Below are 22,427 nucleotides of genomic sequence, written 5' to 3' on the forward strand. Positions count from 1 at the left end.
GGCAGCTCCCCGCCCTTCTCCCGCATCGCCGCTCGGCGCTCCCCGGGGCCGACACCCCCCCCCTCCTCCCCGCCGCTCCCGGGGCGCAGCGCCTCACACGGCCCCGCCCGGGAAGTGACGCCCGCGCGTTTCCGCGTGTGGCCGCCGGGCGGAGGAAGCGCTGTGCCGGGCCGGGCCGGGCCGGGCCGGTGAGGGAGCGGAGCGGAGCGGAGCAGCGCGGGACGCGGGGACGGCCCCGCCACAGCCCGAGGAACGGTGAGCTGCAGCTCGGTCCTGCCCCGCTGCTCTGGAGCCGGAGCCGGGCGGGTCCCTCCTGGGCCGTCCCTGTGCCGCTGCGCTGAGGACCCGGGCCGCTGTGGGTCGCGGGGCTGCGGCCGGGCCCGCCGGGTACAGCCCGGCAGCGCGGGGCCCTTCCCTCCGTGTGCAGCTCCTGGAACTCCGTGGTACCGATCGTCTTTCTCCTTTTCCTTTCCCCTTCCCTTTCTCCCTTCTCTGGGCTGAAGCCGTCTTGTGAACTTTGCAGATCTCTCCTCTCAGTGCACGTGAGGGCTCCGGGCTCCGTGGGGGTCCGTCCCTCACCGCCTGGAAGCGGGAGCAGCTGCCTTGGGGGGGAGGAACGGGAAGGTGAGGGACGTGGCCGAGTCCGTCTGCCTTTGTGCGGGCACTGAGTCAGCCGGGCAGGTTGTGGCAGGCTGAACCCGGCTGCTGCTATGGGACGGGTGGAGCGCAGTAGGGCTGCGGAGTGTTGGGATAAGGGGTTCCTGATGGCAGCTCTGTTTTAAGTCTGTTGCTGACACAGCCCGCTGCACTGTTCTGCTTTGCTCTCGCTGTTGGGAAACTGTTTTTAAAGCGCTGCTGTGCGTTGGCAGCCCCTTGTGTTGGTGTCTGGGGTGTGTGCGGAGAAGCTCTTGGTTCTCCAGCTTGCTTACTAGGTCACCTTCCAGGCAGCCGGGGGCTGGAGGCTGAGCATGGCAGGACAGCTAACTGTGGCTTTGTGCATCTGACAGTGGTTTTGGGCTGCATCAAAAGAAGCGTGAACGCATCCAGAGGAGGGCCACAAAAATGATCCCAGGGATGGAACACCTCCCTGCAAGGACAGGGTGAGAGCTGGGCTGTGCAGCCTGGGGAAGGGAAGGCTCCAAGGAGAGCTGAGAGCAGCCTGTATCTAGAGAGGGGCTCTAAGAAAGAAGAGGACGGACTCTCTAGTGGAGTCTGTGGTGATAGGACAAGGAAATGGTTTCGGACTAAAAGAGGGGTTATTTAGACTGGATATAAGGAAAAAGTCTTTTATGATAAGGGTGGTGAGGCACTGACACGTTCTGCTCAGTTGATGGTGTCCCATCCCTGCAGACACTCGGGGTCAGGCTGGATTGGGATCTGAGCACCTGATGGAGCTGTGGGTTTCCCTGTGCGTTGCAGGGAGTGGGACCAGATGGCCTTTAAATGTCCCTTCCAACTCAAATGGTTCTATGGTTCTTTGACAGCACATGGCAGGAGTGAACCCTGCCCCGAGGCCTGTACATGTCAGCCTCCTGGATGTGGATGCACAAAAGTTTTGTGGGGGAAGACAAGATTGGGAAGGCAGTTGTAGCTCAGATGATGTTTTGCTGACCAAAACCCACCAAAACAACACGCAGTAAGAGAAAATAACAGGAAAGTGAAGCCAATTTTATCGATTCATAAGATCATTTGGCACAAGAAGCAATTACCACGTGAGATGCTTTCAAGTTTTTCACTGAGAGAAGAGCACGCTCACTTCTTAACGAGTATCCAGTGAGCACGGTTTGTGTGCAGGCGAAATAAGCAAAGCGCGTGGAAGCTGGTAGCTGCTATTTCTGAGGAGGTTTTAGAAGTTGTGGCTCATCCTCTGACTTGAATTCCCAGTTTCTTGTGATTTCATTTAAAAGTGCAATTATGAGTCACATGTACATGGTGAGACTGAGTCTGTTAATTCATGAGCACACGCTCCTAGCAGAGCGGTCCTTGCTATGGGCAGAATTTAAGCTTTTGGTGTGGGCAAGTAAAATTGTCGCCTGAGGTCTGTATTGGTGTTGGGGGGGGGGGAAATGCCTTGACCAGTCTGTGAAAGTGACCTTGTGTTGAAGTAAACCATGAGCTCTGTGGGTAGAATGTTGAAGCCCCTCGGCCATTGGGCTCCAGAAGTTTAAAGCAGTGGTTGCCATTTCCCCTGCCAAATTACAGACCAAGTCTGCTTGCTTGTTTCCTGGTGGCTGACCGCACGCTGTGTCTATGGTTGCAGTTAACAACCATCTATTTTCTTGGGAATATTGATCAACAACCTCTACCGTGTATGCTAGGATGCAGATGTTATAGCTCAAGTTTCTTAATTGCAAGAAAGATGCTCCCTAAATTCGTGAAGACTCATGCAATCTATTCTGCAAAAATAGGTGCTGCATTTCTTTCCTAATTCTTAAGTTACCTAATGGCTTTTGTATTTTCTGACTCTGTTAGATCATGCTGCCCCACCCTTTCCTGTGGAAGAAACCAGCTCATGCTTAATTAGCTTTCTGCTAATTACGTGCTTGAACATTTAGGGCTACGCAGGAGTCATGGCTCTTTCAACCCTTAGATGGCTCTGAGGAATTTTGTGGCATTTGGGTCAATGGTTGTTCTTTGGAATGAGTTCCAGGACGATGGAAGGGAGTGGGGTGGCTCTCTGGTTCGTTGTGAGTTGGTATTTCAGAGAGGTATTCACTTAAAAGATCATCTGCTTCTTCAGATGCCAGTGCTGATAACATTTTGTACTGTTTACCCACTAAGATACTTTCTCTTGCTTTTAAGCTAAGGCAGTTTGTCTATTTCTGAGCACTTCATTTGGGATGCAGCAGTAGCTTCGAAGCTGCTGGCTACGCGTGTTGTTCTCATGACAGTGTTCCATAGGCAAAATCTCTCGTTGTAGGAGACCTTCACCCCATCCCATCCATCTCCCCTCGCAGCTCTGATGCAGTGTGGTGTAAACCAGCAGCCTTTACTTTAGGAATTGCTCATTTGGAGACTTCCCGAGCATTGCTGCTTCTCCTGCTCTAAAATTCCATTCCTGGGATGGCCATTAAAGACCAGACAGAGTCAGTGGGTGATGCTGTATCAGATGTTCAGAGAACACTCTCTGGAGCACTTTGATGACTTTTTAATGAGAAGAATTAATATGAGATGTTCACAAAGTGCTGTGGAGACTTAAACTCAGAGAGCCAAATTGCACTGATGTCTGTCCAGAGAAAAGACTGGTGCAGGTCATTTGTAAGAGTTGTGCCAAGGGCTTTCATGAGAAGCCTTGCTGTCAAGAAAGAGAGTAAAATAAAGTGATGAAAAAAGCAGGGGAAGAGAGAGCTGTGATGTCAGGAGGGGTTATTTGTTGTTGTTCCTCTTCTGCTCAGAACAGCAGCAGGCTGAATGAGAGGAGCTGCCTGGGAGCGTCACATTTGTCAGACCACCTGTTTGATTCAGGTATGGGAACTCTCTTCCTATTTACAGATGTGTTTTAATGAACTTCGGTGCCCCTACGTGCTTACAGGGCAGCTGCACGAAGCCACCGCTTTTCTTTGCAGGGTTTACAGCAGAGTTACTTTGAAGCTGTTTTTCATAGCTGTCATAATTGTAAGTTGACTTAATAAAGGCACCTGTCGATGAAGCGAGGCCCGCTCACGCTCAGCTCTGCTACGTGAGCCCTGCCAGCTCCCGCTTCCATCCGAGGTAAGCAATCCAGGGCTAATTAATAGTTTATGAAGAAGTCAGTATCTCGTCCTTCTGGCAGTGCCGCAGCCCACATTGACAGTAAAGGTGTCTGCTGCCTGCTCAGTGCCTGGGAGATGAGGTGGGTGCGCGTTAGAGAGGAGCAAGACAAACAAGCAGGTGGTGTCGGAACTCACAGTAAATCTATACCATGTCTAAACCTCATCTCGCAAACAGTGCCCTTCCTAAAGCCACAGCTCTGCCTGCAGCCTTCGTAAACCCAGACGTGGTAGGAAGATGATCTTGGGTTTACTGCTGAAAACAACGTGTTACGTAAGTGGAATCTTTCATGGTGCGTTAAATCAGTTCTTGGTGACAGATCCTATTTTTTGCATTACATGAAGGCTACGAGCGCGCTTGCTCCGCAGTGACTACGATACTGCCCTAACAGGTTCCCTGTGATTTTTTTCCAGCTATTTTGTAACCTTGTCTGCGTGGAAAATTAGGAGACGGCCACTTGCTGTTGTTGAGAGCTGTGAGCCTGATGGGAAAGGTACGACATCCTGGAGCAGTAATTGCTGCTTCTCCCAGCCCCGCTGCGGGACGCTGACAGACGGCCTGAGGATCTGTGGGCTTAGCACTGAGGGAGAGCACAGGCATGTGGGCTGTGAACACGGTGCTGCCACGCTTTGCTGGCTGCTGTAGGTGGCCTTTGGGTGCTTGAAGGTATTTCCCAGCGTGTGTAGGTCGCAGATAGCAGGTTGTGAAGGCTGCCTGAAGGCTGAAGGCTTTGATGGAATCCCTTTGTAGATTTAGAGGTATTCTTATTGCATCTCAGGAGAAAGTTGGGCTCCTGAAACTGAAAATCCTTGAAAGATAGAAGTGTTATGTTGAGCATCCATCCTCAAGGTACACTGTTGTACTTCAAGTCAACAGAAAGTATGTCTTAAAAGAAAAGCAGAAGCAGCTCCCACCTGTTCCAAGCAGCCTTGGCGCTTTGGTTCTTTCCCTTCTGTAGTGCTTGTACCAAAATGCAAGTTTCCTGTATCCTACTTGTTTGTGTTTTCTTAGCAAATCTTCGCAGACAGACAAAGCAATGTGACTCAGGGCAGGTGTGATGGCTGCAGGCCTGTGGTATTTGCAGATAATTGGTTTTTCTGGTTTTGGCTTGCGTCTGCTTCCATGTCTGTGGTGACTGAAACCCTCTATCATTTCCCCAAACGTTTTCACTTGCAGCCATACAAAGGCACAGAGGAACTGCTGGGCAGACAGCTGGCATATCTTCTGTGAGTCACATGAGTTTCCATTTTCTGAAGAAAGAGCTACATATTTTTGGATATCATTTTGGGTGACAAACTTAACAGGAGACACCGAGGGGTGCAAGGAGGTGCTGAGAGCTCCGAGCTGGTATTGCACTCTGAAAGTTCTTGCTCCAAGTACGGTGGTGCTCAAAGTACTACTGAGTAAAAGGAAAACAAATAAACGAGGCATAATAATAAGAAAAACTTCATTGATAGGAAGCGATATCAGTGAGCTTTAGAATGAATTGTGTTAAGTCGAGTAAAAAGAGATTTTTTTAATTAAACCACAGCATTTTTTGCTGTGCTGGACCTCGTCACAAAAGTAAGCATTCTGAGATGCTTGTGGAAAAGCTGCGCAGAGAAGTCCCATCTTTGAGCAGAGACCTTTGCTGGGTGAGGTTTGTGGTGCATCTGATGCAGCTCGGATCACGAGGACCCTGCCTGCGCTGCCCGGTGTCACCCACGATCCTCTGCTGCTCCCTGCTCCTTCTTGATGACAGCTGTTATTTTCAGCGTGGAGGTTTGTTACCTTCCTTACTGTTGCTTTTCTGCCTTCCCAGTGCTCAGGCAGCACGGAGGCTGCTCAGCATTGCCTGCCCCTCTGGCTCCAGGAGAACACGCTCTGGGTTGTGTTACTCGGAACTGGGCTGTGGACGGATCGTGCATTCGGGGCGTGAGGGCAAAGGAGAGGTCCGATCCGAAGCATATTTCTAGCTGGAGGAGGAAAAGAAGGGAATAGAGAAAGGAGGAGAGCATTTTGGATTCTCAGATGTTCCAACAAAGCATTTTTAGGAATGGTGTAAGATCGTAAATGACGCAGTGATTCAGTTGTAGGGAGGTTGACGTGGGGTGGATTGTTTGTACTGGGATTCAATAAACTTGTAAGTGCTGACATGCAGAACTTGGCTGTGAAGCCTTTTTTTAATGGCTCTGTGTCTTTAAAGGAAGAAAGCCTCTGCTCCGAGTGCAGCATGTGATTTCTTCCTATTGATTCAGGGTGACCTCCTTCGTCCCCAAGTCCAAAACTGATGCAACTGGCAATTGAAACTACTTGAAGGGGAAGAAAAAGAACAGCCTGTTTGCTAGTGCCTTGGCTTTGCAGCTCTGTATGAACCTCTCCAGAAAGAATGCAGAACCCTGCATTTCACCCCCAAGAGCCCCACATTGCTCCCTCCAGTGAAAGCTGCTGAGCTCTGACTGTTGAGAGCCTTGTTTTCAGACCCAGTGTAGACGAAGGGTTAGCGGGATGCCAAAGGTAACTGCGGCGCTGGTACCTGGCTCGAGCCCTGTGGGTGACAGGAGCTAATTGCTGTGTGTGTGGGGATGGTGGAAATGCAGAAGTGGCACAGAAAGCTCCTGGCGAGCCAGGCAGCGGTGTGGCATTTCAGGAGGAAGATACGTTTCGTTCCAGTCCTTTCCGAAAGATCCAGGTGCCCAAGGTACGGCGCTTTTCATTAGGAACAGCGAATACTTGAATTCCTGAAAGTGGTCCACAGGGTGGAGTGGCAGAAGCGCTGTAACTTGCTCCATTTTGGTGGATGATTGAGGTCAGATGGCATTTCCTTGAGCAACAGAGATCTGTGTAAAATTTCTCTGACGTGTTAGGATTTATGTGGCACGTGTTGATAGCTCGCTGCAGCTCCGGCTCGTCAGCCTTACCATTCATGGCAGCGTGCACAGCTCCTTGTGTGGGGCTTGGTGTTTTGGTTTGTTCTAATCTCAGGCATCTGCAATAGAAGTCTTTAACCTAAATGCTGCTGCAGCCTCTGTTTTGGGAAGCAGCGTTTAACGGGCAGGTCCGGAGCAGCTGTGGAAATTACAAACCTTCACTTCCCTGTTCTTTTCAACATTTTCAATAAGGGTGGCACTGAGAAAGGGCTGTGCATCCAGATCCCGACACCACGCCGCTTCCAGCCCGTTGTCCCATTTAACTTCAGGTCGTGCAGCTGACAGAACTGTGTCTTCTGATTTCTGGTCTCCGCGATAGATTGTTCTGTGCACTGAGTCGAGGAAGGAAAAAATGGTGGTAGTGCAGAAACAAGAAGATTTTGGGAAGGGCAATGAGGGACGTAAAGCTGTCTGTAATGTTTAAAATGTGGTGCTCTCCTCCTTGGTTTGTAGAAGTGTGCTGATATCTGCCTAAGGCATTTCTTCTGGGAAAGACAGGGAAAGAAGAGGGCCTGTACAGCTACTGGGTCTGTATGAATAAATGAGAAAGCTTGTCTTTAGAAATATTGCTGTGGTGAAACTGATTCCTTTGATAAACAGATCCCTGCAAGGATTTTTAGGTTATTTTAGAAACTCATGACTTTTTTTCAAAGATAAAGAAGGTGTTGGAGGAGGGAACCTTAATCCTTGCATGGATGAGATGGAATACTTAATTTGTTCCTCCCTCAGAGCAAATCATATGTTTCACGTTACTTGAAATATCTTGTTTAGGTTAACAGGAAGCCTTAAACATGATGAGTCTTCTAAAACAATTGATCATCTTGCTGTCGTTTCCCATTGTGGAAAACTGCTCCTGGCAGTCATGCATCTCCCTGGGTGTGCTTTGCTGGAGGGCCCAGAGCAGAGCAGAGAGCTCTTCCTGAGATGCTGAGTGCCAGAACTTCCAGAGGTCAGTAACCTTGGCTGGGCAGAAATGCAAAACCAAAGGGATCCACGTTCTTCAAACATAGGAACGTTAAGTCTCATGGTGAACCTTGAGGAGAAACAAGATTCCTTCAGCGGTGGCTGACATCTTAAGGAAAACACAACACACACGTGGTGACCTGAAGTGCTGCATGGAGGGGAGCGTGTCCTGGAGGCGCTGATGGCCGTGCTGGATGGGCTGTGCAGCCTGGTGGAGTGCTTGGCAGTGCTGCCTGTGGCAGGGGGTTGGAACAAAGTGATCATTAAGTCCCTCCCAACCTAAACCATTTTATGGTCCGAGGGACACCGTCAGTAACAAGTGTGAGAGCAGGAACCCAAACTGCTGAGATGCTTCCTCAGCGTATGTGAGGCACTGTTGTGGATCCAGGATTGAGAAGGGGCTGGTCTGGGGGCTGAGACCTGCCCTGCAGTGCAGTGCTGCACTGTTCTGAGTGTCTGTGCGTGTCCGTATTGCAGCTCAGATGGTTTATGATGCAGACCATGTAACTTGCTGGGGTGGGTGGTCCTGCGCTGCCTTTATCCTGAAATGAATCCTGCATTTAAAATAGGAGCAAAGTAGTTGAAATGCCCCTGGGAGCAAACTGGCATGTGGGATGGTTTCTGTCTAGCAGAAAAAGAAAGAGGAAGGCTGCCGAGTTGCAAACCAAATCATTTTGTTGCAGTCCCTCTATATAAATCCTCCAGAGTCGTGCTGGCTGGGTTCTCTTTGGTGATGGCAACTGTCATTCTGTTTCCCTCTGTTGCTCCGTGCCTCTGGTTGTCAGGAGGCCGTGCTGCTGGGCTCAGAGCAGTGTGCCCTTGCACACGTGCCCATTGCTGCAGGGCTGGCGGTGCCGGCCTGCTTCTCACCCAGCTGCAGAGCACTGTTTGCAGGTCACAGCTATGCAAACGTATGCTAATGTTGTAGTTGGCTTTGGCACTGTGAGCTTATATAACCATGCCTTTCCTTCTTCGGCATTTATTTTGTTACTATGGAACTAACTGTTCAGTAATTAAAAACGAGCGACTTCTTTCTAAGAGACAAGGCTTCAAAATAAATTTGTTGGAGCAGGTTATTGCCGATTCTGCCTTTAACCCTTTTCTCTTTAAGCAGGAAGAAAATGAGCCTGAAATCTGAGCGCAGAGGAATTCACGTTGATCAGTCAGAGCTCCTGTGCAAGAAGGGATGTGGTTACTATGGCAATCCTGCTTGGCAGGGCTTCTGCTCCAAGTGCTGGAGAGAGGAATACCATAAGGCCAGGCAGAAACAGATTCAAGAGGACTGGGAGCTGGCAGAGCGGTAAAGAGCCCTCTTTATTCCTTTGTCTTTCGCAGTAGGGTGACTTTACTCAGTACTGTCCCTGTTTGATGTTTTCTGGTGCTGTTTGCTGTGGCTGTTTCATCACCGTTCTCAAACTTGGACCTTTCCAGCAGGAATGAAAGCCTTCCTATTGATACAAAGATGAATTTTGATGGCGTTCTAAATTAAGACGTTTCAAACGAAAGTCTGAAGTAACAAATGTAAACACCTCCAACCTCTCAATAAATGCTTTGACCTAATTTGCATACTGAAAGCTGTAACTTTAACTAGCACTTAGAAGGGTGAAAGTGACAATTTTGATTAAAGTACCTCTGCCTCTAGAGACAAAGTTATTGTCTTGAACACAGCCAGCACAATGGTTCTGTGTTTCAGCTACTGCTTACAAAATAGTTTGTCTCATCTGTGGTCATTCTGTTAAACTGCAGAGTAAAGCCCAGAGACATCAAAGCTTTCACTTTAATAACTTGAGCAATTCTTCTAATTCTTTGAGTGACCATTCAGCAGAGAGGTGCTAAAGGAGCAGGTAAGCTGTGCCTGTTTGCTGCAGTGAGCAGACAGGCTTCACAGCACAGACGAGATGCAATTCCTGCCTCCAGATTACATCATGCAAGGTCATTTATGGGCCATTCTGAGTTGGGTGGGAGCTTAATGTTGCTCAGCCTTCTAGCAGCCTGAAGAACAATAAATTTAACCCACTGTAATCATTCTGCATAAGAAGAATAGTAGCTGTTGAAGGATTAGTTTGTCACTTCCCCTTGTATATTAAAAGGGGATTGGTCTTTGCGCAGCACATGTGAGTGTTGCAGTGAAGGGTTTGCCTCATTCATTCAAGCAAGCGTATGCATTTGAAAGACTTTGAAAACAAGTTTTGACAGCAATAATCCATTTCCCAGAATATTTTTGAGATTGTGGCAGGGTATTTCACTTTCTCAGCTGTGTGGCATGGTTTATCTTCAGTAAGATGATAAAGGAAGATGTCTGACTGTGAATGGAAAGATGTGGTAACACCTGATGAGAATGGAGGGGTTGTCTTAAGACAGGCGAGGCATATTTGGGGTTGAAAGGGATCATATGTCAGTTGAAGACATCTTAAAACAGTAATATGCAGCAAAACCCCCCAGACTAGGACGTGGGCAGGAATGTTACTTAAAGGATTGTTGGAAATGCTTCCACAGTCTTTCCCTTCACCTCTACTTCTACTTCAGCCTCCTTTCTTTCGGCATTACCATTTTCTCTTCCCTATTTTAAGCCTTCCATCACTTTCCCCATTACAGCGTGGGAATGGATTCAGTGTAGTGAAGAGATGTGTGAGAGGAAGCTAGACATGAAGGTGAGCATAGAGGAGAATTGGCATGTGAAAGCAGTCATTAATTTCTTGCCCAGGCAATTAACTTATTTGTGCTGGCGTTAACCAGTTAAATTGGACCGACATCTTTCTAATCCCAGGCTGCAGCGTGAGGAGGAAGAAGCATACGCCAGCAGCCAGAGTACCCAAGGGGCACAGTCACTGACCTTTTCAAAGTTTGAAGAGAAGAAAACCAATGAGAAAACACGGAAGGTCACTACTGTGAAGAAGTTCTTCACTGCTTCCTCCAGAACAGGAGCTAAGAAGGGTAACTTTTCTGCTTTATTTTTAATGATTCCGTGCAATGTAAAGTCAAAAATTATTTTTGGCAGGTGTGTTGTCCTGAAAGCGGTGTAATGCTCTGTGACTTGACTGTAAAAAGATGGAATAGTTATGCATTTTGGGAGCAATTGCTGCACGTAACGTCTTAGTGAAAACACAGGAAAACGTGAGCTTGTAGGTGATGCTGAACTGCACTGCTGAGTGCAAGTACTTGCTTGTATGGTGCTCATTCATGCTAGAATCATGAATCAACCACTGTGTGATACTATGGTTTAAGACCTGCAGGTGAACTTTTCCTGAAGAAAACAGGAGAAGAGGTGCAGACTGTCAGTCATGTGGAACGAGCTAGTGTGTGTAAGTGCCATAGAAATGCTGATACAAAGCATCAGGTGATGCTACTCTAATTTATCACTTCAGCATCTTTAAGAGGAAAACTGGAACGTGTAAGCACGGCGGCTTTAAATGAAAATAAATGTGCAAGGAAAATTGTAGTGTTAATGTGTATGCGTGTTGTGAATATCAAGTTTGTGGTTGGCTGAATGTTTATGCTGGAGCAGGTGTACAAGTAAGAGTGACTAGTCACACTCACACCATTCCATGGCAGTATCTTGCCATGGGGCCAAAATTCTAAACTGTTGGACCGTGGAGGAGGAATTCCAGAAGGAAAAGAATGGCATTAATGCATCTTAGCCTTGGAGGCGATGCATTTCCTTAGTAAGGAATTTTAAATACGTCTTCATTTCATCTTAGAATTTGTCTTGCAAATATATTTATAAGCACATATATATATAAGCAGCAGATGGCTAAATGAGGCATTCAGCTATGTATGGAAACCATTTTTTTTACTTTAATTCTTCTCATTTCCCATATTTTCTTTTTTTTTATCCCGTTCACCATCTCTCCCGATGTGCTCCCGCTCTTGGTGTCTCGCTTGCTTTTGCGTTTATTTCAGTGGATCAAGAGAAAGTCGTTAAGCAAGGACAGCTTGGGAGGGAGCGAAATGCTGATAACATTCTCAGGGATTTGAAGGAGATTTTTACTCCCTCCTGGGAACTGGCTTCCCCTACTGAAGGTAATGCAGCACAGCTTGAGCAAGCTGTCTGCTTGGCTGTAGTAAGCTTACTCTTTAGTCGGGCTTTGCAAAATACCAACTAGGGTTGTGCCAGTTATATCTTATGCTGTTGGGTACAAAAAGCAAGTCTAGAATCTTCAGCTGAAGCTTCTTTCTGCTCTACCTTAGCTTGAGGTCTGGAGGATTATGAAGTTTCAAAAGAATTTTTGGAGGAAGTTGCTGGATCTTGTGCTGCTTTGTATTTCTGTCAAAAAAAAACAACCAACAAACCAACAATTCCAGGTTGCCTTTATAAATCTGATTATAAAGTACTTCAGTTTAATAATCCGCACTTCAAGAACTTTTACAGCCCCAAAACATCTGCAGGAGTTTGTTATTAAGAAAAGAGTTTCATATCACGAGAACATAGACTGTTTTACTTACACAAAAAACCACCCAAACCTCTGATGCTGACAGCTCCTCAGGTTTCTGTCCTGTGTTGCTTGTTCGCAGTCTTGTCCTGTTGTGCCTGCTGAGCAAAACTGAAGGTGTACATGCCTCTGTTTTACAAATTACATGAAGATTCTGAAAGCACTTGTGTAGTGAAGCTAATGACACGTAATTCCTGTGCTTTACTTGGACTCAAATCCACAGCCGTGGCACAACCATAGTGAATCACTGGAGTGCTCATGTTCTGCTGTGACAGTTAGCATCACGGTAGAATGCTTTGAGAAAGGTTTTAATAGAGATGATGTTTATTCTTTGTGAAAGATGACCCTTTCTTAACTCTTCCTGAGCTCTCATTTTGGCATATCTCCTCTAGTCTGTTCTCTTGTTCACGTGGAATCTCCCTCCTGCAGTCTGCTTCTTTTTATTTAAATTTGGTCCTCGCAGAGGACGTGACAAAGCTGAAAACATTTTGTTGCTGAAGCTGCATTGGTTCCTGCAGACTTCAGTCATCAGTTCATATTGTACAGATTCATTTTCCTTCGGTCAGGATTTCAACACAGAAATCAGTGAAGCTGCAGTATTTGAGAAACTACACGTGGTCCTTGTTGTGGCTAGCACAGTTCATTCTAACGCTCGGTTTTTCTAATGCCTCTATTGGCAGCAAGCTGCCTCAGCTGCCTGCATCTCTCTGGTCCTATTTTAAATCTGCAGCTGAAAAATTCGTGTCCATATTCCTTAAGCACAAACAGCAGAATGAGGTTCGTTATTTTTGTAATGCAGTGAGGTTAGTGTTGAAATAAATGAAAGAACTGCTGAAGGTTTCTTTAAATCAAAGTGGTTTTTAAATCAAACCACTAATTAACTGTCAAAAATAACTGAAAATTCTGTCCTTTTGAGGGTGGACTTACTTTCTTTGTTTATTGTTTTGAAGAGATGCTTTCTACTTGCTGGTTATGAAGTAGTAAATGTGACAATATTGAATCAATAGTAATTCTTGTCCCTTCAGCTCGAATGCAGTACAGGCGTTCCCCTTTGAATCTTAGCTTTAAAGACTGGAGTATCTCTCTGAAAAAGTGTTGTAGTATAACTATAAAGAAGGATGGTTTACACTTTTGTCTTCATCACTACAGTTGGAATTTAAATATCTGTAAAGCCTTCTACGTTCCTATTGCTTAAATAACATAAATGCATAATGGTACCTGACCAAATCGTCATCCAGAGAAGGTTGTGGTGCAGCCCAGAGGCCCTAGCGAGCCTTGTGCTTAGGTCAAGTGATATGTATTTGTTAGTCATTGGATGGATCATACATACAGCTTTGAAACACACCAAACAAAGCTTTGTCCAAACTAAACATACCACCTTAAATATACTAATCCCATTTATTTGCTTTTACTTTGGAGTCCTGCATGTGTGCTTATTGGAACAAGGAGCTGTTGTTGTGCGTGTTAGTATTTTCGGCTTGAAATATGTGTTTGTATCCCGTTGGTTACGAATATATTTATGTTTTCTGTTTCTTTGCTGCTTGCTATTCATCATGTTCATTTGCATCACCTCTGTTCAATGCTTCATTTTGAACAGTGTTGGCTGGCAAGTTGAAAGGTGGGTGAACTAAACTTGGGTAGGAAAGGTATTGGATTGGTACAGTTAACTTCCTTGGAAGTGTACCTTGGAAAATCAGATGTGTTTGTGGAAAAAAACTGTGCTTGCAGCTATGTAAACTTGCATCCAGTGCTGTGTGCAGTCTGTGTTCCTGCCTCCTTGACAGCCAAGCAGATTCTTCCTTGAACAGATGCTTCTGCTTTTGCAGAGATGCAAGTGGCTGCGCTCTCATTTAGGCTGCAGGTGTGGCCCTGTGGCTCCTGCTGCCTCACCAAAGAGGGGCTGCTGTGTTTGCTCCAACCTCACGCTCCCATTCCTTGTCTTGTGCTGCTACTGGTGCTCCTGTGGCCTTTTAGTAAGCCAGTTTGGGGCCTAATTGAGCTGAAAAACCCATAAGAAAGCCTTATTTCTGAGTAGGACTACCCTGGATAGCTGCTCCCCAAGCTAATGAGCCAGTTGAATGAATGCTTGTGTTGATGGAAGCACAGGAGTGGAGCAGGAATTTGAAGGTGAGGGAGAATGGAAATGGGTCCACGCCATTAGTTTGAGCTGCTGTGGAATCCCATCAGGAGGCCTTGATCTCATGTGGAGGGATCTTGCCTGGGAATGAAAACGTAAGGAACCTGAAAGCAGATGAACACTAGAGTAGTTTGCTAATATAAAAAGGCCATTTGTGTTTCAGTGGGTATGTGGCTGTCAATGTTTCTCTTCTCTAACAGGCTGAGTATGTCACTATTCCATTTAATAGTATCCCACCATTTGGCTGCTAAAACTTGAGAAGTGGGATGGTTTATTTCAACTGCAAGATTGAAGGGGAAAAGAAATTCTGACATTTTAATACATATTAAATGCTTTCTGAATTCATGTACTAGTGTGAAAAGGTTAATCTGATGTGTCCAAACTTTCCCAGCAGAGATCCAAGAAGCCAAGGCTCCCAGCCCTTCTATAAACAGGCAGGCTAGCATCGAGACAGACCGAGTATCCAAGGAATTCGTAGAATTTCTCAAGACGTACCATAAACAAGGACAAGATATCTATAAGCAATGTAAATTATTTTTAGACACAATGAATCATAAAAAGGTAAGTGATTTGCATGCCTTGCACATAAATAAAATGGGGAAACTGGGAAGAAATTGAGAACATGCCGCGCTTCTTCCAACAGTTTTTTATGTATTGTATAGAGGAGTTTCAAGCTGGTGTGCTTAGTCAAATGGAGATGTAATGGCAGTCTTCAATTCTGAATGCACTGCTTTTTGTAGGTTTGATATGTTATGTGCCCCAAAACTCTCAAACTTCGGTGTCTTGGGTATCCTAAGAGAGGTGTTAATGGATCTGTAGTGCCACCTATGGTTGAAATGGGTCAGTGTTCAGTACTACTTTTTTCCCTTTTCTATTTCATAAGTAGCTGCTCAAATTATATCCTCAAATTCAACTGGAAATTAAAAGGGAATTCTGAAGGAACCTTAAATGCCCTCTGTTTTGAAAGCATCTCAATTTTTTTATTCTTTACTTTTAGAGCTGATTCATTCTGAATGCCAAGTTTATGAAAATAGTGAATTATTATTAATTTTAAACATTTAAGTTGTTCTTAGCGACCTGGTTCCTTGCTAGCTTGTGCTAGTCAAGGAAGTTTCTCAAAACGTAACAATGTGCTGCTACATATGAACCAGGTATAAAATGCAGCACTACTGTCAGAGCTGAGACATTATGATCAGGCTTGGTTTTGGCCTCAGTTTTCTCTGCATTTGTTCTTGCTGCTAAGTTCTGGTATTGTGCTGCCATTTAGTAGTGAAAAGTGGCTCAGTGAATAAGGTCAATTTGAACCCTTCAGTAGGACGGTATTATTTCACAAACATCGTGAATATATTCCATAGTAACTTTATTAGAAGTGTTTACTGTATAGCCATGCTTTCAAATTTATAATTTACATTCTTGTTTGTTTGTTTTTCTTGGTATACTGCGCATCATCTTTGAAAAGTTAGAGACAAAATCGGGACCAAACATTCTGCTTCAATGGGCTGCATTCTTACCAGTACTCAGAGATGTGCTGGGGGAAGTGGCATTGTACCTGTCTAGTTTCATTGCTAATATGGCTTTTTTTGCTGAACAGCTGTATAAGCCTTTCACAAGTTAAGGAGCCAACCTCAGTTTCTCATGCTTTTGAATGTAATGTAGCCAACATAAACACCTCTGGGGAGGATACGTTTGCATTCTCAGACTGTTATTGCAGCTGGGCACTTGCCATCAAAGGCATTGCTGCCATTTCTTCCACACGTGCGCATTTAATCAGAGTTCTGTTACAGGACTTAAGTATTGAGGAACAATCTGAATGTGCCCAGGACTTCTATCAGAATGTGGCAGAGAAATTACAGACACGCTGGAAAGGTATCCGCATTCTTCTTCCTCTAAACTTAGTGCTGGAAAAGCAATGCTTTGAGGATAAAGCTGCTTATATTTTCAAGTAAAAACAAAGTGTTCCTAACCACACCTCAGAAAGACTGTTAACAAATCCTAGTCCCGGAGTTGAAGCTATTCCCTGCAGCACCGTTTCTGCAGAGTTTTACAATCTAAATGATTTGTTTTTACTGGTTTTCTTTAAGTGTGGTTCAGTTGTTTTCATCTCCAGTTTTCAATTCAATGCTGTTTGTTTAGAACTGAGGTTGAATGTGTAGCCTCAACCCAGTTAACAGGCTGTGGTCTGTACATTACACTGTAATGCACAAGAAGCAAATGAGAGGGGATTGCTGCTGTTGCAGACTTCTTTTCTGTGTCTGGTATGCAAGTGGCACATCTTAAACGTACTTAAGGATTGCTTTTAGAGAGGCAAGCAGGCACAGAGGATGTGGAGGATCCCAGTGGATTTATTCTCAAAGACCATGTTATTCAAGAAATATTCTTGTAAGCTACAGGCAGCTGAACCAAATTGGTAGGCTGACTGTGCTGAATGCATGTGCTTCATTGTGAACCTGTGCGTGTACTTGGCATGTCATCATGGTGTTTTTCCTGCTGCGAAGAGTGGAAATACTCCAAGTCTGACAACTCAAGAATGTTTATATGACTTGGCTCAAGTCAGTAATGCTGATTTAGTGACATTATAATCAAACTGTATTAAATCTTCCAAACAGTCCTGGAATGCTGTGTTCACTGTACTGGGGTTGGGGGATTTGTACCTTTCAGTGCCCCCTGAGAAAGTTGAGAAAGCAATGGATCAGATTGAAAAATACATTATGACTCGACAGTATAAATACGTCTTTTGTCCTGAAACAACTGATGATGAGAAGAAGGATCTTGCTGTCCAGAAGAGGATCAGGTGAGCCTCTTAAAGAAAAACAACTGAGTAATCCACACTCTTGTCAGTGGGCTCTGAATCAAAGATGTTAGAAGTTTGTTGCTGTGCACACAAAACTGGCAGGATTTTTAACCAGGAAGCGTTAAAAGCATTTTGTGTAAGGAATAGAAGAAATGAATAAAACAAATAACGAAAGCTGTACTACACTAGGAAAACGAATTGGTATGCTTTTGTTAAATTAAAGCAAAAAGGGAAATATTTTTTTCTGGAAATAGTAACTTACTTCAGTGGAATAAACTGTCTTATAACTGGACTAGTGCCTCACCTACACAAAGCACTCCTTGTGCGTTGAACTCAAGAAGCAGCTGGCTTCAAACACCTGAATGTTATTGGCACGGAATGGTTTCACTTTTTTTCCTGTTGTTACAGGGCTTTGCACTGGGTAACTCCACAAATGCTGTGTGTTCCTGTCAATGAAGAGATTCCAGAAGTCTCTGATATGGTTGTAAAAGCAATTACAGGTTTGTGAATGATAACACTTACAGGTTTAAATTTCAAGTCTCCTGGTCAGAGAGATTTTCTGCTGCCTTCAGAAAGGGGTCCAGGCTTTTAGTTTGGCAGTAGTCTTTGTTATGGCGGGCGAGTTTGTCATCTGTGAAGCAGGAATAACTTTGCAATGAGAGAATTGTTTAGGCTTACCTAATCTGTTCGAGACGCTTGGACTCAACCAAGAAAAAAGTTGAATAAACAGTTTGAAAACCAAAACTCACAATTTTCAGTGTTGTGTTCTGCTTGTTTGGGTGGCTGATTAAAATGGTGTTAACGATTTGAAAAACTTTTCTGTCTTACAGATATTATTGAGATGGATTCAAAGCGTGTCCCTCGTGATAAGTTGGCATGCATCACCAAGTGCAGCAAGCACATCTTTAATGCTATAAAGATAACCAAAAATGAACCAGCTTCTGCTGATGACTTTCTTCCAACACTTATATACATCGTTTTGAAGGGAAACCCACCTCGTCTGCAGTCCAACATCCAGTATATAACACGCTTTTGCAATCCAAGCAGGTTAATGACAGGAGAAGATGGCTACTATTTTACCAACTTGGTAAGCGCAGGGCCAGCAGTGACACTTTGTACAACAAGATTGTCTTTATTATTTAGATATAGGAGTTTCCAGTAAAGGAAAGTATGGCATAACATTGTAGAAGGAAAATTGAAACAACTCTTCCAGTAGTGCTTAAAGTTGTTTAGAGTATAGCAAGCTCTTTTGCTGTGTATCTCCTCTCTCTTCCTTCTTTACTTTCCAAACCAGACAGTGTTCTGTTCTTCACAATATGAAGCCCTTTACTGAACAGTCTGGTGCTAAGACTTGGGTATGTTTTTATTCTGTAAGGAAATTAGTACTTTCTGTTCCTAAAATCCTGGGCTTGGGCAATGCAGATGTTACAGGTGCAAGGTTCCCCATATAAGCCCATGAGAGTTGTAAGCCCCACCTCATGAGGGGACTGCAGAGTTAGGCTGTGGAGGTAAACAGACTTCTTAAACTTTCTGTACGAGGCGCTTACTTGTGTGCTTGTTTATGCCAGAAAGAATTATGATTATGAACTACTTGGCTTCTCCACACTGCATCTTAAATCAGTTCTCAAGGAAAAGATGTAGTTGAATGAAGTACTTGGAATGTTAGAAATTCCTTTCAGTAGAAGTGTGTCCATGAGGTAAGGTGGGCATTTCAACATTCCTTCTTTCAGAAAATTGAGAGAGCATACTGGAGCTCACTGATCAGCTTATTAAATATTAACATGGTGCTTTTGTCTAGTTATCGTGTCTTGCTCTTTCTCATCCCACCTCCTGAATGTAGCGACCCTGTGGTTTGTAGTGTAAGTTATTCAGCTGAAATGGTTGGTGCCTTCCTGCATCATTCTCTGAGTTTGACTTCTTCAAACTTTAGAGAGGAGAGAGAGGCCTGAGAACTGTCTGGTTCAGCCAGCTGTCTGAAAAGCTCCTTAGGAGTGATCTGTTGAGGCATAAAATAATCAGTTTTTGGTCTAACAGTGGGATTAAAAAATAGAATACCCACATTCCAGTCTGTAGCTTGCAATGATACTTTGTGTTTTGTTCACAGTGCTGCGCTGTGGCCTTCATTGAAAAACTGGATGCTCAGTCTTTAAATTTAAGCCAAGAGGATTTTGATCGTTTTATGACTGGTCAGACATCCCCGAAGAAGCAAGAATCTGACAGCTGGTCACCTGATGTGTGCCTGGGTGTTAAGCAGATGTATAAAAACTTAGATCTCCTGTCTCAGTTGAATGAGAGACAGGATAGAATTGTCAGTGAAGCCAAGAAGCTTGAGAAAGACCTAATAGATTGGACTGATGGAGTTGCAAAGGAAGTCCAAGATATTGTTGAGAAATATCCATTAGAAATAAAACCAAAAAATCAAGCCTTAGCAGCTATTGACTCTGAAAATGTGGAGAATGACAAGCTGCCCCCACCACTGCAGCCTCAGGTTTATGCAGGATAATTATCGGTGTTAAATTTGAAGAGCATCATTATTCTCACCTAGTAATATATCTGCTTCTTGGAAAGGGAAGTAAATTCGAGGCTAAAAATCAGATGAGCTTAAATCAGTACATTTTTAAAGGTGCATTTTTTGGTTAAGTGTAATAAACTGTATTTATTTTAGTCAATTAGATTTCTATTAGGCTTTTGTGAGTTTTTGAACTGAATTTAAATTTTCTACACAAACCAGTGTAATTTTTAAGCAACACTACTAGTTCATTGACATCTTTCCTGAAAGCTTCCTTGTAGGCATGCACTTAAACGTTTTTAATAATTAGTTTAACGTAAAGATTTCAAGTTCCAGCTGAAACTTGAACGATACTAATGTTAGTTTGGTTTATTCTGTAGCTGTAAAGATGAAATGTATCTTGTAAAATATGTACAATTGTAAATAGATTTCAAATCTAATGTCTCAGCTGTGCATGACATCTTGTGTATTAGTGGAAATAATATGGACGTGTTCATATTAGCACCTTTTGGTTAAATCACATTGCAGTCTACAGCCAAGTACACTGTTAGTCTTTCAGTAAGCCTGGTGGTGTAACTGATAAATTAGAGAGGGTATTCTTGTACTGACTGAAGACGTTATCTTCATGTCAGTCTCCTGTTTTTTTTTTTTGGTGGTTTTGCTTTTCTTTTTTTAAAGTGCCATCTAAAATGTGACATTTCTTCATGTAATGTGAACATTCTCTCTGGTGTGTCAGTACACCTGACGCCTTTGCTGGTAGCACTTGTGAGGAGAATGTTGAGCTGGGCTTCATGAATAGGAGGGAAGACTTTTACTAAAAACTGCATCATTTGGAACAAAAATGGGGAGAGAAAGAGATAATGCAAGAATTGTGCCACAAGTGGCTTTCTTTTCTGGCATTGCCTGGCAATTTCCATCACTGCACTGGGTCTTGATTGCTTTTTTGACAATCCTGGTTGATAAATAAGATCGTATAATTAGAGGCTGCTTTTTAGCAGAAGTATGAGCCACAGCTCTGAGCAGAAAAGTGCACTTTATTTTCACAAAAGATCGCTCTTCCGATCTCTAGTGACCCTAAAATTACCTTGCTCAACTATTGAGCATTGAGATAAATACGGCATTGTGTCACTACAACTTTAGATCAGTGAATTTCAAATTAGGAACAGTTCACAAAAAAAGTAACCTCTTGCAATGGAACTTTTTAATGCCAGTGAAATATTTTTATTATATCATTTTAAATCTCTCGGATCTTCCAGTCTGCCACGACTTGTTAGCGTACCTGAGATATCTAACATAGAGCTACTTAGCTTGAACTACTCTTAAGCAACGTTAAATTCTTACCAAGAAGGAGGAATGTGCCTACCTCTTCATGTTCCACTGCTCTGCAAACAGGTATTTTAGATTTGCACTACAGTAACTTCAGACCAAAACTGTGGTTTGTTCCTTTTTGTCAGATGTACTCAGCTGTACGAACTATGCATTCCTGCTGATGCAGAGAGAACCAGTTACTCAGAATTCCCCTGGTAAGGCGAAGCAGTGAGCTAACCAGACATTCACAGAAGTTGGATTATTTCATATATCCATGTTCCACTTGTCCGCGTTGCTTAGGATCTGACCAGTGCTTGCAGTAAATAATAACACAAAGTCTTTATTGTGTTGATGAACATTAGGTGCTAATTCTGATATCCAGGTATGCAGGCTTTCTGGGGGTGGAAATTAGCTGTTGTGTAAATTGCCATGTTTAAATAAAAGCGCGTACGTTATGCCCTTGTTAATGAGCTCCTAAAAAAATTTCGTCACTGGGTTTTGTTATGGTGTTAATGATTAATGTGAATATAATCGTGACTGTTTCTTATTTATCTGTGTTTGGGGGGAGAGAATTCCTAGTCATTCAAGTGCAAGTCTGGGTAACAATGTCTTTTTCTTTGCAGAAAGTTAAGTGGTTAAATGCTTTAGAATGACTTACCTGGTGCATTTGTAACTAAAGTATCTCTAATCCATATGCCATCTTGTTGCCAGGCCACTGAAGTGGGAGTGGTTTTGGCAAACAAATCCTCCAGATCCCTGTAAGGCAGGTAATGCGGATTTCCATATCCTAGCTGAATACCTTGTCAGTATTTTATTAGGTGGCCGGTTTGTCTGTAGGTAAAAAACAATAAATAGTTTTGTCTTGCTTAAAAATAAGGTAGTTCAGTCACTAAAGTAATAACTACAGAATATCTTTCCAGTGTTTAAGATTCAGAATGGGCAGGCCATCATGCAGTGTGCTGAGCTGGAAGATATCATGTCGCCTCACCATGAGGTGATGATCCCTCTCGTATGCAACACCAGGTGGGGTTGGTGCTCGATACTGAGCATCGCTGTAGCACGAGGTGCTCTGGTCCCACAGATGGGATTGAGATGGAAAGTTCTGTTATGAAATAGTAGCTGTGAACAAGATACAGGCGAACAGGAGAGTTTAATTGAAAAGTGAGTTGGCAAAAGGGCTTTGGTAACAGTCACAGCACCAGAATTTCCTTGGTTTTTTTTTTTTTTTTTTCACAGCCCACTGCTAGTTCTGTGTTACTGAAAATGAAGACTGTGCGTCTCATTACCAGGAATCAGAATTTGTTGTAAGATACTTTGCATGTGAGCTACCTATTTAGTTTGCTGTAGTAAAGAGCCTATTTTGGAGTACGCATTGGTTAATTGAACTGTACATCTTTGGTTTTGCATAACTGAGTTATGAAATTAAACTGATTCTCCTACCTAGTTATCATCCCAGTCCCAGTCTTGTGGTACGTGTTCTCTTTGCGAGGCTCTTTGTGGGCATCTTGTGATTCAAGTAGGGAAGGATAAAGTGAGGTTGAAAGAGCTATCTAACAGCAACTTTTAATAAAGTTTAAAATTGTTGGGGGGAGAAGGAGCACTGTTCCATCCTGCAGCTCCCGGAGAGGAG

The 22,427-nt window shown here is 44.0% G+C and overlaps 1 protein-coding gene across 15 annotated transcripts; it reads left to right on the forward strand.

Annotated features, from left to right (window-relative positions):
* RABGEF1 (RAB guanine nucleotide exchange factor 1) lies at nucleotides 97-22,247 on the forward strand. Of its 15 annotated transcripts, XM_021416004.1 has the most exons (14): nucleotides 116-255; nucleotides 3,396-3,465; nucleotides 3,567-3,711; nucleotides 3,928-4,023; nucleotides 4,164-4,243; nucleotides 5,552-8,922; nucleotides 10,390-10,556; nucleotides 11,523-11,642; nucleotides 14,581-14,750; nucleotides 15,974-16,055; nucleotides 16,848-16,980; nucleotides 17,389-17,480; nucleotides 17,811-18,067; nucleotides 19,085-22,247. In XM_021416004.1, the coding sequence occupies exons 6-14, from the start codon at nucleotides 8,744-8,746 to the stop codon at nucleotides 19,481-19,483; spliced, it is 1,599 nt and encodes a 532-aa protein (XP_021271679.1). In that variant the 5' UTR covers nucleotides 116-255; nucleotides 3,396-3,465; nucleotides 3,567-3,711; nucleotides 3,928-4,023; nucleotides 4,164-4,243; nucleotides 5,552-8,743; the 3' UTR covers nucleotides 19,484-22,247. The 15 variants fall into 15 exon arrangements, with proteins under 15 accessions (XP_021271683.1, XP_021271679.1, XP_021271676.1 ...); XM_021416001.1 differs by having other exon boundaries at nucleotides 3,567-4,023; XM_021416007.1 differs by having other exon boundaries at nucleotides 3,567-4,023; nucleotides 8,734-8,922.

This window comes from Numida meleagris, chromosome 18, assembly GCF_002078875.1.
Source record: "Numida meleagris isolate 19003 breed g44 Domestic line chromosome 18, NumMel1.0, whole genome shotgun sequence".
NCBI classification, from domain to species: Eukaryota; Metazoa; Chordata; class Aves; order Galliformes; family Numididae; genus Numida; species Numida meleagris.

Excerpts from the sequence above, each read along its gene's own strand:
- RABGEF1 (XM_021416008.1), top strand. The coding sequence starts at position 8,744 with ATGAGCCTGAAATCTGAGCGCAGAGGAATTCACGTTGATCAGTCAGAG. Across the intron at positions 8,923-10,389 it reads GACTGGGAGCTGGCAGAGCG|GCTGCAGCGTGAGGAGGAAG; the intron begins GTAAAGAGCCCT and ends TTCTAATCCCAG. Across the intron at positions 16,056-16,847 it reads ATTACAGACACGCTGGAAAG|TGCCCCCTGAGAAAGTTGAG; the intron begins GTATCCGCATTC and ends TGTACCTTTCAG.